This window comes from Macaca fascicularis, chromosome 4 (assembly GCF_037993035.2).
Source record: "Macaca fascicularis isolate 582-1 chromosome 4, T2T-MFA8v1.1".
Taxonomy (NCBI): Eukaryota; Metazoa; Chordata; class Mammalia; order Primates; family Cercopithecidae; genus Macaca; species Macaca fascicularis.
The window spans coordinates 14,217,101-14,235,178 of record NC_088378.1 but is presented as its reverse complement, the minus strand read 5'-3'; the positions used below and the strand labels follow the sequence as shown (position 1 = coordinate 14,235,178).

General features: G+C 35.6%; 1 protein-coding gene across 1 annotated transcript in view; it reads right to left on the bottom strand.

The window, feature by feature from the left end:
• Positions 1–18,078, bottom strand: part of CDC40 (cell division cycle 40) — a 50,008-nt gene that overhangs the window by 27,806 nt on the left and 4,124 nt on the right. The window contains exons 2-3 of the mRNA XM_005551576.4: positions 9,799–9,885; positions 2,050–2,179 (exon numbers count right to left, since the gene is read on the bottom strand). Of these exons, the coding sequence (XP_005551633.1) occupies positions 2,050–2,179; positions 9,799–9,885 (217 nt within the window). The remainder of the gene's footprint in view (positions 1–2,049; positions 2,180–9,798; positions 9,886–18,078) is intronic.

Here is an 18,078-nt window from a genome sequence, read left to right as displayed (position 1 = left end):
CAAAAGGAAGAAACTTCATTGAGAAGCCCCAAGTAAGACTCGCAGGGGAGCAGACAGAAAACAAGATGAAATTCACGTAACCACTGAGGGACTGAGAAGTCAGGAGAAATAGGATAAATGCAAGCTAAAAGCAAAACTGTAGAGTGAGTAACTCGGATGACACAGTAAATGAGACCATTTTCAGTGATAAGGACTCTACAGGTGGGCTCTATGAAAAACTAACTGTATTGTAGAATACAAATCTTCCAGAAATAATTCACTGGGATTCTAACAATCTTACAATATTGAAAAATGGGAAGAAAATTAAAATAAATGTTTGTACTATATTCCAGCAGTGATAGCCCAGGGTTATGAGATTGAGGTAAAACTGAATTCATGTGTCACCTCCTGTATATCTGTTAGATAACACTACTACGAGGGGTAAGAAAGGTTTGCTCCCTTGCACTTTGCAAATGAGGGAAGGTAACAGAAAGGTCTCACAGCCTTATATTTCAGGTGGAAGGGTTAAAAAACAAGAGCAACAGGAACAAAAGTTGATAGGAAGCTGGTATAGGAATTACTATCAGAAGTCAGACAAGAACTTTCTATAAGAAAATTATAGGACAAACTAATAGAAGTCATATACTTGTTCACTGCCTGGGAGCAAAGAAAAAAGAGACAGTGTTAAAACTGAGGTTTAAAGAGACAGTTGTTAAAGCTTAGATAAGGCTGATTTTATTTATTAAGTTTACTTATTAAGTTTACTTGAACTTAATAAACTGTCTCTTTAAACCTCGGTTTAAACCTCGATCTTACTAAGTTTACTTGAACTTAATAAATAAAATCGATCTTATCTAAGATCTATCATAAAGGAGACAAACCAAAATTTTCTGAGTTTTGTAACTGGCCATTCCTTTTATTTTAGGCTGCCTAATATACTATAGCCCCAAATTCATTTTTTGTCTTTAACTCAATAGTTCAACCCATGTCCTAGTTCGCCACTTCCTAGTGGGAGAGGCAAAAATCACCAGATACTTCAAACAAACAAACAAACAAACAAACAAACAAAAAACACAACCCATTTCTGAAACCAGGTCTAAAGCCAGCTGAATAGTTTTAAATGCTTATTCTTGTTATAAGGTAATTTAAGAAGAAAAGTAGGTATCAGTATAAACTTACTTGGACTTTTTTTTGTTTTGTTTTAAAGGAGACAAGAGAACTAAATTATTGCTTAAGGTCCTTCTAAAGTTGAAGACAGTAAGTCGTTAAAAGTCTCTTATTATAGGTTAGAATATAACAAAACCATGATGTAACAGTTTATTTTTATGTGCTGCACATTACTTTAGATTTACATGGGACCCCTTACACAAGCAAGGGGTATAATGTATTTGTAACCATTTTATTGGACTGGAAGTGTCATAGAACTGCTTTGGGTGATTTAAGTGGTATATAGTCTTGGCTGTGATTTTTGGTACATTCTAAGTCTATTACAATCTTACCATGGTGAAATATGATCTAACACATGATAATCCTTTATACAAGCAGTTTCCATGCACATTAAATTTTTAAAATCCCACCACTGACAGGATGTAATTATTTTACATAGTGAATTTGTGACTATTCTCTTTCCTGACACCCTTCAGTGATCAAGAGAAAGCATTTCCAAGATAAGATCTGAGAAACAGAGTAAAGTTAAATAGCCCATAATAAGATAAAAAAGTAATCTCTTAACACTATCTTTTCATTTGCCAACTTTAATAGCAATCTACATGTAATGGACATAAAATAACAAGTGTCCATTACCCAGAATGCAACAACAAAGAGCATTCTGGTTAAGATCACGAATATTTCCAGTACTCAGAAATCACAGTGGATTTACAATGACAGCTAAAAATATGAGTTCACCTTCCCATTTACATAAATATTTAAGGATATCTATAAGAAGGCATACTATCCTTTTTGAAGGAATCCAATGAATTTTAAAAGCCAGAAGACAAAACAGATTAACACACACAGATCACACTTCTAATAAAGCCAAAATTGAAACTGTTTTAAGTCTTATTGCCTTACCATATGTTGCAAAAGTTCTCCTTTGCTGCTCAAACATGAAATCATTGATATGAGCTGGTTCGGCATATCCAGAAAGCATATTTCTAGGTGCGGCCATTTGCTGTGTCCTAAAGGGATTTTCTGGTCCAAACTGCAATGTCACAAGAAAAAAATAAATAAATAAATAAGAAAGAGACAAAAGTTCTGAGTATATGGAAGTTAGAATTACTGGAATAACTGTACAATTTTTTTCAACTATAAATCACCAAGGGCCTATTAACCTATCTGGGAACACATTAGCCTGATATGGTGCAGTGCAGCTGGGCAATGGCTGAATAGCACCATTTGTCAGCCCCTGGGACAGAAGGAGAGGAACCCCTCTCACTCAAATCTATATGTAGCTATTTATTTCAAGAGCTCAGTAGCCACATGTGGTTGTCAGCTACTACATTCGCATTATTGCAGAAGTTCTACTTCACAGTGATGCTCTAGATAACTGAGAGTTACTATAGTTGGCCCAAACCATGATTGCGGGGATTTGGGGTGACTTTTATATCAACAGCGGCACTGTGATACAATTTTTTTAACAAATACATGTTTGTTTTCCACTAGTTCCTCAAAGCGGAAGACTCAGAATACTCAATATTTACCACAGTGCCTGGCATATAGAAAGTACTAAGAAGGAAAGATTAATCAGAATTCCATTGCGGGTGGAGGATAGAAAAACAGACAACAAAATAAAGTGCTTGAAAAAGTCCCTAGGAAAAGACATTGCAAATGTCAATAAAATATCTCCACTCTGAAAAGTCACACTTTGAAGAGTCACATTACTTGTCTTATACCAAATAGTGCCATTTTTATCTGTTTATAACACTTTTGCGTTTCCAGAATGCTTTTCCAAATGCTATTTAATTTGATCTGTACATAAATTCTGACAAGTTAGAGAAGTATTCTCCTTTTCGTGTTGCAAATGAAGAAAAAACCCCCAAAGGCAATGTATTTTACCTGCCCTAGGGTCAAGAGTTTTATTAATTGGCAGAAGCAGGGCTAGAACAAACCATAGTCAAGCATTCTATTACATCATAAAGTTCCTTAAATGCACAATCAGAGCCTCTAAGTTTTAAAAAACTGGGTAAAAAATTATCAGAATATGTCAAGTGCTATTAATTTAATGCTATTATAAAAGGTACTGGGAAAACCCAACTCTTTTTTTTGTTTGTTTGTTTTAAAATAAAGAATCAAATGAGCTTCCCATTTTGAAAAGGGCAAAAATAATAGGATATTTTTATTTGAACTCCGTAAGACCCACTGTCATGATGAATTATTTTGACATTAGAACACTGTAGGTCATTACTGTTAGAAACCATCCCTTCTATGATATATTTCCAGAGCCACAAATAAAAATTACTCATCTTCGCTTAACCAGTACACTGCATTCTCTAGAGATCAACATTATACTATGTATGAAAATCTGAATTTAAATGTTAGCTGTGCCTTACTTTTTTTTGCTTTAGAAGAAAATAAATTGCTACAAGATTCCTATATATTGACAGCTTCCATTTATATGTTTAAAATGATTCAATTTTAAAATACCTGATTTATATACAAAGCTTTTATTAGTATATATTCTTAATTATAATGGATAGCGCAAGACTTTGCAGCCTATATTAGTCCTTCCTGTGCCTGCTGATGGGTGAAATATATTGGGGAAAAAAATCTAGATTGCTGAATGCTGGAAGTAGCAGTCAACTTCATTCAGTCATGAAATTTATTACAAAAACAGGAGCAGCCATAAAATTACAGATAACAGAATGATTTAAAAGTTTCCTAGATGCTCTACCCGGTACAGTCAGCTATCATCCACAGAGCAGCATCTGCTATTTCTGGACAGAGGTGGCGTGGAGGGGGCATGGTGGGGAATCTAAAATGATAAAAATCCCCACTGTCCTTAATTGTTACTCCCATCACATATAACAGATGACCAATCATTGTGCTTTAAGTAACTTTCCATTTAAAAAAAGGAGACTACAATTTCCATATTCTTATTTAATTCAGATTTTACTAAAAAAGAATAATTCTTCTACAGGCCATACATACCAAATTAGCTCCACTTTTTAAAGAAAAAGTGTCAGTGTAAAAGAACTGTGATTTCTATACAAAGACAGATCCATATATTAAAGCTATGTATTATATAAGGTACTATACCTAAAGCAATCTAAAAATTTACATGTGCCTATGTCTCATACAGATTTAAGCTGAGGCAAAAAAAAAAATCTTCTAGTGATACAGGGAATCAGTGGGAGGAAGATTCATCTACTGGTAGCTATTGGAGCTGACTTCAAAGACATTGAATGTTAACAGAGGAAGGCAGAGAACACTATTTAGCAGGACTCAGCTCTTCCCAGTTACTCAAGATACGTCTCTCAGATGTTCTTGGTCCCTGTGAATATGCAACTCTTTTAGTTCTGGAACAACCATTAAAAAAATACAACAGAGCATATAGAAAACACGCAAATCTGATTTGCAAACACTTCCTTTCAAGTTTTGGTAGTTAACTAAGTTTAAGAGTAAATTTGGGTTCAAGTGATTTTATAACAATATGTAAGTAAATACATAACATAAACATGAATGTATAATATATTTAAGTTCATACACATATTTAACAATTTTTAGCTAAAACAATAACGAAGAACAATATAGTAAATTACAATCTCCTTAAATAAACATACACATTTAAGCGAGAAAATGTTTGCAAACCATACATCTCATAAGGGGTTAATATCCAAAACACACAAGGAACTCAACTCAATAGCAAGAAAATAAATAACTTGATTAAAAATTGGCAAAGGACCCGAATTTCTCAGCATTTCTCAAAAGACATATAAATAGCCAACAGGGGCCAGGTGCAGTGGCTCACGCCTGTAATCCCAGCACTTTGGGAGGCCAAGGCAGGCGGATCACTTGAGGTCAGGAGTTCACGACCAGCCTAGCCAACATGGTGAAACCCTATCGCTACGAAAAACACAAAAAATTAAGCATGGTGGCGCATGCCTGGAGTCCCAGCTACTCAGGTGGCTGAGATGGGAGAATCACTTGAACCCAGGAGACAGAGGTTGCAGTGAGCTGAGATCACACCACAGCACTTCAACCTGGGTGACTGAGTGAGACTCCGCTCAAAAAAAAAAAAAAAAAAAAAAAAGCCAACAGGTATTTGAGAAAGTACTCAACATTACTAATCACCAGAGAAATGCAAATTAAAATCACAATATCATCTCAAACCTGTCAGAATAGATATTATAAAAACAATAAAGGGTAACAAGTGTTGGCAAGGATGTTCTGGAGAAAAGAGAACACTTGTACACTGTTGGTGGGAATGGAAATTAGTGCAGCCACTATGGAAAATGGTATGGAGGTTCCTCAAAAAATTAAAAATAGAACTACCATATGACCCCAGCAATTTCACAAATGGGTATGCATCCAAAGGAAATGACATAAGTATGTCAAAGAGTCAGTCTAAATGGCTCTCAATGTTTGAATGCATAAAGAAAATGTGGTAGGTCTGCACAACGGCATACTATTCTGCCTTAACAAAAAGGAAGCTTGTCATTTTTGACAGCATAGATTAACCTGGAGGGCATTATGTTAAGTGAAATAAGCTAGGGGGTGGGACAAGTATCACATGATCCTACACGTGGAATTCAAAAAAGTTGACCTCACAGAAGCAAAGAGTAAATGATTAGCAGGAGTTGGGTGGGTGGGTGGGGATGGAATGGGATGGAGGGGTTTTGGATGATGTTGGTCAAAGGATATACAATTTCAGTTAGATAGGAGGAATAAGTTCAAGAGATCTATTGTACAACACGGCGACTACAGTTAATAACAACGTATTCTTGAAAACCACTAAGAGTAGATTTTAAGTGTTCTCACCACAAAAAATGATCAGTACATGAAGAAATGCATATGTTAATTAGCTTAATTTAGCCATTCTACAATGTGTACGTATTTAAAAACACATTGTACATTGTAAATATATACAATTTTTGTTAACTAAAAAATTAATTAATTAAAAAATATGTAAGTACTAATTCAAATCACTACCCCCAAAGTATGTATGATGTTCCCGAGGGAGGTAACTATCCTTAAACATCTGTCAACTGAATGAAGTAGTGGTTTACTTACAGGGTTAGGAGAAAAGCACTCTTAATTTGTGAAGATGCTGGTTGATAACTCTCAGAGATCTGATACTATTGTGGATCTCAAAAATCTTCAGTAGGTAGAGTATTGGTGAGTCAGAATTTTAGCAGCATATTATAACATTGCAGGAATTAAGACAATTTATACTACTAAAAAAGGGCTATATAAAATCATAGTTGTAAGTTCACATACAGAAAAATAACCCAAATTACGGAACAGACAGTAGTACACTAGATTGTTGTACATTTTTCATTCATATTTATTGTAGTCATTATTGTTCAAAATATTTATAAACAAATTTTAAGGTGAGAAGAGTCTGTTAACTTAATTATTTCCTGCAAATTAAGAGAAGATCCCCACGATTCAATTTCATTGGTGGAATATGTTCATCTTATAAGACATAAAAATATTAGTATGAGAAAATTTCATTAGTGCTGGTTCTATGACCGTTGGCCTCAGTTTCCTCATCTACAAAATAAAAGATCTGAGCTATATGATTTCTAACAGTAACTGGTGTTTTTTTCCTCTTAACTTTTATATTTTTTTCTATTCTGAAGTACTACTATTTTAAAGAGTCTGGAATTCTTCCTGAGACTTACGGATTTTATGGGGTTAGAGAAGCTAATTAATACATTTTTGTCTAAGCAGATTTAAAAAGAACTGAGTGAAATGAAGAAATTACTAGACTAAAACAATGGCTACTATGTCTTCAAGTTCTATCCGTTATGTGAGAAAAAATTATCTGTATAACCAGGTAGACTATTTGGGAAAAGTCCTTGGTCAGAAGAGAGAAACAGTATTTTATAAAATAAAATAAGCAATTGAGTAAATGTTCAGAAGTAGCAAAGTCAAAGGCAAAGGGGTATACCCTGCAAACTCCACAATGGCCTTCAAACTGGTCTTCCAGTTTTAGAGAGACAGTTAAGACTGATCTGGACTCAAATCTCTACATTTGCCACTTGCCGGCAGTATAACTTAAGACTTGGTTTCCTCGTTATAAAATAAGGACACAGGTACTTACTTCGTAGGGTTGTAGTGAGGACTAAAGGAGATGAGGTATGTAAATCTTTCAGTAGGTACCTGGCATACAGTAATAAATGGTGGCTTTATTTCACTAATCTATATCCCTATTCTTTTCCATAATGCAAACTCATACCAAATAAACCTTAAAAATTCAGCTTTGATTATGCCACTCCCCTATTTAAGATCCTCACAAATCTATTTATCATTGACTAAATCAAAACTCTTCACCTTGGCCCCCAAAGCCTTGTGCAATGTTATACAAAGTACCATTCTAGTCTTATCTCTCGATTCTTTCTTCTGGTAAGGACTTGGGCATTCCTGTTCTGTAGATCTTTTATGATGTGACTCATGCTGATCTCTTCTTGGAATCTCTCCTCATAAAAGCCTACCTAGTCACCAATGCCAATAATTAATATAAACAATAATGATGACTACCATTTGTTAAATGCCTACTCTGTGCCAGAGAGATTTTTTTAACTATATCATACATTATCCGATTTATCTTTATACCTCAATAAAATAAAAATTATCTTCATTTTACCTACGAAAAAACTAAGAACTTCCAAGGTTACACAGGGCTAATAAGTATTCAGCTTAACTCCAAATCTCATGTTCTTGACCTGGATTGAATTGCTCAATTCAAATACTACTTCTTTCAGGGAACTTTTAAAAGAATTTACAACCAGATGCAATTTTTCCTTAAGCTTGAGTAGTACTTTAGAGGCATAATTAGAAACAGTCTGGTCTCTATCATTTAAAAAAAATTCATTTGACCAAACCAACAAACAGCACATCCTCTCTGGGAAACACTAGCTTGAGGAGAGGGATTATATCTTGTTTCTAACAATGGATACTCAAAACACAGGAACTTAAAATTTAAACTGGTGAAGTTCCTAGTGATACTTTTCCAGACTTTGTCAAGTGATACACATCCTAGCCAAGTGATAACACATCCTGGTCATAGAAGACAAAAGTTCAAAATTTGTTTAGTTACAGAGGATTCATTTGGCAACCAGGAACAATTATAATTTTGCTTCCCTTTGAAGTCCTATCAGTCCTTTCTTACTTTTTAAAGAAGTATTGTAGTGCTCCTCACATAAACTAATTTATATATTTAATGTGAGGTTCTCCAACCCGAGGAAAAAGAACATTAAAGGACTGAAAATCCCACAAAGAGAATGACAGGCCTTTTGTCAATATCACCACAAAAAATTTTTAACTGGTCTTTTAAATTGTCCTTGAAAGTGTTGGAAACTAATTACATAGCAAAGTATTAGTTATGCATGAAATTTAAGAACTCATGAAAAAAGCAGGCTTCAGAGAAAATAATATGACATGAGAATGTTACATATCAGAATGCTTCCAAATTTTCTTATTTACCTAATTCAATGGCTCCATTTTATGAAAGTACTTTTCATTTTAAAAAATCATGAAACATATATTTACATATAATACACAACCTCTCTTCAGTGGGATGGCTAAAATGGTGTCAATAGATATGAGACAGCCTGTAGTCTGACAGGCTAGAAGGATTTAAGACACAATGGAATAAAAATTAAAATGTGCCATAGTGTCAGAGCATGGGAAGATTTTTGCTAAGCGCAGACCCAGTGAATCGCTGGAGCTCTGTCTAAACACAAGCACTAACATCTCTGGCTGTGCTACACATTTCAATGGTCATCTTTTAAGTGACTACAGAAATCTAGGCAGGGAAAGTACTATATGAAACAGCTCCATGACTCTCACATGTCACAAAAGGGCTAATTTATGCTACAAAATGAAAAACGTTACATCATTTTCCACCAAGATACCATAAGATATAGCTCCTCAACTCCATCTTGAAAGTGCTTCTTAAAGATTCTGCTGTATTTCAACCGAATCTGTATTTCTTCGTTTTATAATTACCATTTTCTGGTATCTCTATTTCATCAATCAAGCATTCTTTTCTATTTTAAAAGGCAAAATATCTAGAAGTTTAATCTTTTCTGTAAACTTTCCTAAATGGATAATATTCAAAGACTTTCTTCAACGAACAATATTAGCTGTTTCTGCTTTTTTTTAATTGGGAGAGGAAAAAAAACCCCCAGTACTCTGTTTTATTCAGAGCAGGCTTCAAACACTGTGACTACTTTCTAGCAGTGTGTCAGTATGACATTTCAGGGGCATCTGTAACTAAATGTTTCATAATATACTACATATTGATGCTGGTAAGCCCCAATATTTTCCTTTATGGTTAATTATAACACTCCCTCATCAAGACTGAGGAAGATGTCAACTAAGTTCATATTTAAGAATCAGATTTCCTTTTTCAAAAGACATAGTTCCATGTTATCAGACATTTGTATGTAGACAGATAAGCAACTAGTGGATTTTTAAAAGTATTCTCACAAAAGCATACTACCTAAACTTGTGGAGAATAGAAGGATGTATTTTCTAAAAGCTTAAATAGTATGCTTATGTGAGAAAACCTTTAAAAATTCACTACTATACCTAATTATCTACTATGATTTAAATTCTTTAGCAAAACTCAGAACCTTAAATATGTTTTCTTACCTCAGGAGCAAACATGGTCTCATAGGTAGGATTATACTGAACTTCTTTGACAGCAGGGTCAAGGTGAACTCCAGTCTCCAAATCTTCCTAAAAAGAATACGAAATAAATATGAAAGATCTGATAAATGACTATTTTATTTTAGAAGCCACATTAAAGTCACACTAGCCATCTTTAACATCTATTTTATGGTTATAATGTATCATATGATTAATAATTCTAATCAAGATTAATAAAATTAATGTATACAGTTAGTGTTAGAGGTTAAAATATATAAAAAAATTTTTCTTTTTGAAATACTAACTTTATTAAAACTTTAAAATTTTTAAATTTAAAACTAAATAAGTTAACATTACTCAAAGTCTTAAATTAGTTTAAGATATTTCAACTCTTCTTTGTTATTAACTCAAAAGACCCAAACCTCTACTGCCAAATTCAAAAGAGGTATTTCTTTTTGTATTCAGCAAACTGTATTAGATATGTAACCAAATTGCACTTGGTTGGGTACTGGACAGGAAACAAAAGGAAGTGACAGGGCCTGAATCTTCTAAATCTAAAGTCTTACGATCTCAGTTAATATTTCAAACATCTTAAATTCATTTCCCAGATTACTGAAAATAAAAATCTCATCTCCACTGACGAATCACTGGTAGTATAACTTTTGTATAACTCCACCACTTACAAATATGACAATTCTCAAACTGGTATCTTTAGCCTGGACCTCCCCTGATTTCTAGAGACTTGTATATCCAACCTTCAACTTGGCATCTCTTCTCCCAAGATATCTAACAGACATCTCAAACTTAATATATCCAAAAGAGAACTCGTGGCCTCCCCTCCCTCAATGAATCCCTCCAGGCTTCTCTTAGTTAATCGCAATTCCACCCTTACAGTTACTCAGGTGAAAATCTGAAGTTTTCCTTGATTCCTCTTTATTTTACACTTTATATCCAATCCATCATCAAATCTTGTACCTTCTACAAAAATCCAGAATTCAACCACTTCTGACATCCTCTATTGAAGTGGCTCAACTTAACATCTTGTATCTGGGTTTTTGGAGTAGCTTCTTACCTGGTCTCCCTGTTTTCTGTCCCTGACCACCTATAGCCTCACTTCCCACAGGAGATAGTATGATTCTTTCAAAATATTAGTCAGGTTATGCTACTCCTATGCTCTAAACCCCTCAGTAGCCTCCCTAGTCAGAGTAAAAGCCTAACAAAGGCCTGACAAGCTCCATTACCACTGGTTCTCAGGAAGCAGGCAGGTTCCCTAGAGTAGTTTTACAGGGTAATTTTGTTTTCCTCTGTTGTCCTGTCTGAACATTCACATATTAAAAACATATTTGATTATAAGTACCTTTCCTGTAATTACTGCACTTACGTTCTATTTTAAAAATTGTAAAGAAGTTATATATCATCTACAAATTATATTTCAATAAAGTTGGTATTATAACATTGCTGTCATAAAATGACTGGTTGAGAATTTCCCCTCCATGGTCAGCCCCCTGCCCCTACTAACTTCTGTCTTCATCTAGCACTATGCCTGTGCTCACTTCACCCCAGTCTCATTGGCGCATCTGCTATTCCTAGAATAGGCCAAGGAACAATCCTGCCTCGGGGTCTCTACACTTATTGTTATTTTCCTTTGGAATGAAATGTTTTTCCTGTGGATAGCCACACGATTGTTATCTCTCCTTTTAAGTCTGCTCAGTTTTTCTGCTTCCCCCTTACTTTGTTTTATTTTCCTCCATTATATTTATCCTCAATGGACATATATATTATCTCGCTCTCTCCACTAAAATGTAAACTACACAAGGTGGATTTTGCACACACAAATGTACAATCAAACCCTTGAACTATCCCTATCATATCACCATCTTTATTCTGCTGGCCTCTTGTTGATGGTAGGATATATCCCCTAACACAATGCAAAGACAATGCAAAGTAACATCACGCATTCTGCAAAATAGATGGGATTTCATGAAGTTGATACTGATGTTGGAGAAGCAGCAATGCCACAGATAAGTGAAGATCTGGTAGAGTTAGACTAGCTGATGACCAAAGACTAAAAAACCGACAAGAAAAATACCATAAACCTACATTCACTGTTCCAAAATTTGACCACTCTTAAAAACACTTTACCATGGCCCCTGTATCAAAACAGGCAACTTAGTTTCTCTACTTCTTAAAGATTCAGAGCCTATCAGGTCTCTTGAGCTTCTCTTCTCTCTAAACTGCCCATATCTTTACCCTGTCTTATCCTATCCTTTTCATGACTTCAATTACCACCCCCAATTTTTATCTGCAGCCTTAATCACACACCTAACTTTGGATCCACGTATCCAACTGCCTACTAAATTTCATTATATGAATGTCCCACAGCATCAAACACTATGCTATGTCCAAAAGAGAACTTACCATTCCCCCATGACTCCATCTTCACTAATAAATCAGGCACAGTCTTGCTGACTCTACCTGTGAATATTTCTCCAGCAATCTCACATTTACCCTCCCCTTTTTGCATCCCAGCTATACTGGCCTAGTTAGGGCTTCATTATATTTGCCCTGGCCTATTGTAATACTTCCTTATCTGCTTTAATACACCCTCACTTTTGCCATATTAGACTAATTGCTGATTTTTAAAAATAGCAAGCACTTTGACGCTTTCTGTGCTGCAGGCAATGTTACCGCCTTACATCTTAGGCAATGCCTTTATTATTTTATGTCGCCTTATTTTTCCTGATACCTTCCCTCCTCCTGCCTCAGGAAAACTGTTGTTTTTTTTGTTTGTTTGTTTGTGGTACTAAAAAAATGCTGTACTCTATTTGATAGTACTTGTGATACATTATTTGTTGCACATGGCTTTTACGTACATCATATATCCTCACTGCTCAGTAGAACACAGGGCATTCAGCACATATTCAATAAATATTTGTTAAATTAAATTGAAGAAAAGCCAAATCCATAGAGAAATTAAGTAGGATAAGGCTGGCCAACAATCACTGGATTTGGCAATTATGTCATAAAAAACCTTTGCGAGAGTGACTTGGTTAGTAAGGACTATGGAAAGCCATCTGCAAGAGGCAGAGGTGTAAATGAGGATCTAGAAAAACACCGTATAAATCTGTACTGAAAATATTTGGTGATAAAAAACAGAACAGATGGGGTATCAGGTTGAAGGATTTTCAGGGTCAAGTTTTTCTTCTTCCTTAAGAAGAGACTAAGTCAAAGATGTGGTCAATCGTAGGCTAGAAGGCAGGTGACGGCAGGGAGAGACACATGACAAAAAGGACCAGATAAAGGTACAGTTGTCCTGGAAGAGGTAGGAGGGAATAAAATTCAGGACACAGTTGAAAGATTAGCCTCTGAAAAGAGGAGTGCTCTCTTTGGGATGAAATAGAGATGACAAAGGTAAGAATGGGTGATAGATGACAGATGTTTGGAGATGTTGGGAATCATAATTGATCTCTTTATTTTCTTGGTGTAGTCAGGGCACAGGCATCTTTATAAAGCAAGCACGGAGCTCCAGATTCATTTATTCATTTAACAAATTTGATTGTGTGCCTACTATGTGCCAGGCACTGTCCTGGGCCCACAGAAACAGACAAAGATACCTGCCCTTGTGGAGTTTATATTGTAGCGGAGGCAACAGACAATAGACTATATAACACCTAAATAAGTTATACAGCTCTCTAGAAGAGGCTAAATAACATGAAGAAAAAGAATTTAACAACACTAATGTGCCAGCACCAGAGTAGACACACTATTTCATATAATCTGTGAGGGTAAGTGTTAGTAGGATTAAGTCACTTAACCCGAGCTACTAATAGAATAAAAGGGAAGGGGAAGAGCTCAAAGTAACCACAATGAACAATGTTAAAGAGACCTAATTAGTGACAAATTAAACAATCACTGGCAGAGTAACTAGGTGTATCAGTCAGGGTTCTTGGTTGCAAGCAGCAGGCTGACTCAGCATTATAAAATCCTTATGAGTTTCTCTTAGAATTACCAGGAAGTGTGGAGAATAAGCTTTGACAAGTAGGCAGAAATAAAGGGTCAGTATACATTTAATAGATGAAATCGCAATTCAAAATTAGTCATCACAGAACCCATCAAAATTAATCATCACAGAACCCATCAAAATTAATCATCACAGAACCCATCCAGTGAGGATAATGACTGAACACTACTACTTAACTGCTATGGCTACCACTGGATGCTGCTATTGAAACTACTGGCCTGAGAAACTAGAAAACGTTGACTACCATTGCCAATTTAAGTCCTCTTTCCTGGCTTCTTTGCGGATAAATTTCAGATTAGAAAGCTTAGGTTGGTGCATCTGTTTGGCTGAGCCCATCAGATACACCCACCCAACAGTCCTGAGCCTTAGCTGAAAGGGAGCTGAATGAGAATAATCTGGGTTTTCAGCTTCTGAAGATGGGTGATGAACAGGGATGTTCTTCACATTAAAACCCTTAAGAAAGGGGTTTCAAATGCTAGGCCACTGAAAAGATGACAAATATTATCTATATCACACCAGAATGAACACTAGAATCTTCACTGATGAAAGATACTATCTTGCATACGGCCCAATAGCAAACTCAGTACTATAAAGTTAGCAGGTTACATACAAATTGCTTAAACTGCATAAAAGCTAAATTAAATGCTTTTCCCTCTTAATATTCAACTCCTAGTAACAAACTGCTTAAAATAACATGAGGCTTAGCCACATTCATACCTTCCCAAAGGATTTTATAGTGTACAGTTGCTAGAACCACTTTATAATATGGGATACGAGATCTTTCCAATTAAGGGTATTTAAAATATTCTAAATTGAAATTATTTTGAAGAGTATCATGACACATCAATTTTTAAATGCAAAGTACAATGTAAGAAATTACTGTTTATATAAGCAACACTGGCAACCAATAAAAAATATAAGTAAGTCCCAGTCTCTGACTCCTGCTAAAATTATAGAACAAATTGAACAACCCTCAAGAAAATGAAGGGCTGTTATTTTACAAAAATTTAATTAGAAAACTTGGACAATACCACAACCTTGTTTTAACACCCATAGGAGTTCAATACCAATTAGGCATGCAATTGGAATTACCACAAAATAACAAATAATTTCTATTCAGTTTCAATTATCCACAAAAATTAAAATGCAGGAAGTGAAGGGCATCCTGTGGGCCAAATAAGTTTAAATAGTTTATCTTTTGTTGATTCAAAGTAATTTGAGAATAAAACTAGGTAATATTCACTTTTTAGTCTTTTCCACATTTCTTCCTGTGTCCAAATAAGAAAAGAGGCATAAAAACACCATGCAAACTATAAAGCGGGTCACAAATATTATTATTATAAATTACTTATCAATTTATGGCACAGTTTTTTTTTTCATCCCAGGAAATAGAAATGACTAAACTTCCTAATAGAAGAATTTAGGTGAATGATATAAAAGAAGAGAAATTCAGATAAAGATATCCTCTGAGTTTGGCCCTTAACAGATTGCAGAGGAAGAAGTGGTCCATTTGAAGCTCACAAATACAAGAAACACCACTGTTTCTTGAAAAAAACTGAAAATATGCCTCAAAATTAGAGGCAGAATTTTTATTTTACTTTAGTTGGCTATGCTAAGGCAAAGAATACACTGGGGGAAGTAACACAGTCACTGGTTGAAATGAGAGAAAGCCAGATCTGCTTTTGTTTTTCTAACCTTAAAGTCACTTAATAAGCAACTCTTGCAATCCAACAGGGTCCACTGCATGAATTCTAAAGTGCAAAACCTTACACTCTTGCATTCAAAAATTTTTATTTAGAAAATACTCATTGTCATACATATACCGGAGAACACAAATATGCATAATTGGAGTTCCAGAAGAGAAGAGAGAATAGGACTAAAATAATATGTGAAGTGATAAGAACTGACAACTGCTAAGAAATGTCCAAAGGTCCACATTCCAAACCAATTGATCCACAATTAAAGAAATCCAACAAATTCTGAACAGAAAAAATAAAAAGAAATCCATACACGGCCGGGCGCGGTGGCTCAAGCCTGTAATCCCAGCACTTTGGGAGGCCGAGACGGGTGGATCACGAGGTCAGGAGATCGAGACCATCCTGGCTAACACGGCGAAACCCCGTCTCTACTAAAAACACAAAAAATTAGCCGGGCGAGGTGGCGGCGCCTGTGGTCCCAGCTACTTGGGAGGCTGAGGCAGGAGAATGGCGGGAACCCGGGAGGCGGAGCTTGCAGTGAGCTGAGATCTGGCCACTGCACTCCAGCCTGGGTGACAGAGCGAGACTCCGTCTCAAAAAAAAAAAAAAAAAAAAAAAAAAAGATATCCATACACATGTATCCTATAATAAAACTAAAGAATGAAACCGTATCTCAAAAAAATTGGGGAGGGGGGTCTTAAAAGGTGTCAAAAGAAAAAAGAAAATCACTTCCAAAGAGAAACAGCTACACTAACAGCCGATTTATCAGTAACAATGAAAATCAGAAAAGAGTAGAATATCTTAAAAGTGCTGAGAGAAAACTGCCAGCTAAGGAAACAACCCAGTGAAAATATCCTCTGAGAAATACAGTTAAATGAAAGCATTTTATTTATATATTTATTTATTTATGAGACAGGGTCTCACTCCGTCTCCCAGGCTGGAGTGCAGTGGCGTGATTCTGGCTCACTGCATCCTCTGCCTCCTTGGCTCCAGTGATCTCCCTACCTTAGCCTCCCAAGTGGCTGGGAAGTGCACGCCACCATGCCCAGCTAATTTTTGTATTTTTTCTAGAGACAGGGTCTCTCCATGTTGCCCAGGCTGGTCTGGAACTCCTGGGCTCAGGCGATAACGCCCGCCTCGCCCAGCCAAAACATTTTAAAAGACAAACTAAAACTGAAAGCATTTGCCACTAAATCCTCACTAAAGGACATTCTAAAGAATGTGCTACAGGCAGAAAGTGATACCTTGCATATGAGATGCAACAATCATCATCATTCACCATCATCTTGTGGAGGGTGTATGTGTATATGTAAGTGCATGCATATATACCAGACAACAATAGCTAAAGTAGGAGTACAGGGGATGTGAATAAAATTCAAGTGTTCTAAGGTTCTCGCATTGTTCAGTAGAAGGTAAAAGTACTGATCAAATGTGCTATGCTTTCTAGGGGTAACCACTTAAAGAACGGAAACTGACTGCATGACTTAAAACAAGTACAGGGACAGAATGTAATGATTTAAAAAATCCAAAAGAAAGGATGCCTAGCATACTAACTTTCTGCCTTTCCTTTTTTCTGTGATATGTGTTTATGACTATACTTTTAAAAAAATTGCCATGGCTGCATCTCACATGATCCGTTGCATAGTTGCTTGGAAGTGCAATGTCACAATTTTCAAATATGGAAATTTTATAGCTATCTTTTTGTGGTTAGTTTCTAGCTTACATGTGCTGTGGTCAGAGAATGCGATAATAAGATTTTAAATCTGTTGAGACTTATTTTATGCTCCAGTTCAGGGGTGGCTAACTACAGTCTGTGGGCCAAATCCAGTCCACAGTCTGTTTTTTTGTATCAACAAGCTAAGGATGGTATTTGCATTTTTAAAGGCTTAAGAAAAAAAGATGAAGAAAAAGAAAGGGCGAAAGAGAGAAAGAAAGAAGTGACAGAAACTACACGGTGCCAGCACAGCCTGAAATATTTACTGTCTGGCCCTTTACTGAAGTTTGCCAATCCCTGGTCTAGCCCACGGTCATTTAAAAAATGTTTCATTCTGTTTCAGTGTTTCAGAATGTTTTCAGTACCTGAAAACAACATTCTGTGCTGCTGAGTGCCATGTTCCCTAAGACCTTTAGATGTAGTTTACTAATTTTTTCACATATTCTGTATCATTATTGATATTTTTTGCTTGTTCTATCAATTATTGAGAGGTATATAAAAATCTCCCGCTGTAATTGTATATTTGTCCATTTCTCTTTGTAGTTCTGTCAATTTTTGCTTAAACATTTTGAGCTTACATTGTTTTATATCTCTCTGTGAACTGAACCTTCCATCGTGATGAAGTGACTCTTTTGTCTCCCGTAATGCTTTCTGCTTTAAAGTCTATTTTTATTGATGTTAACACAAACAGTGCTAGCTTTCTCTTGGTTAAAATTTGCCTGGTACATCCTTTTTATTTTTATTTTAGATCTTCCTGGAGGTGGTAGTCAGCATGGCAAGGCAAGAAAAATAAATAAAAGAAATAATGATTAAAAGAAAGAAAAAATACTGTCATATTTGCAGCTGATATG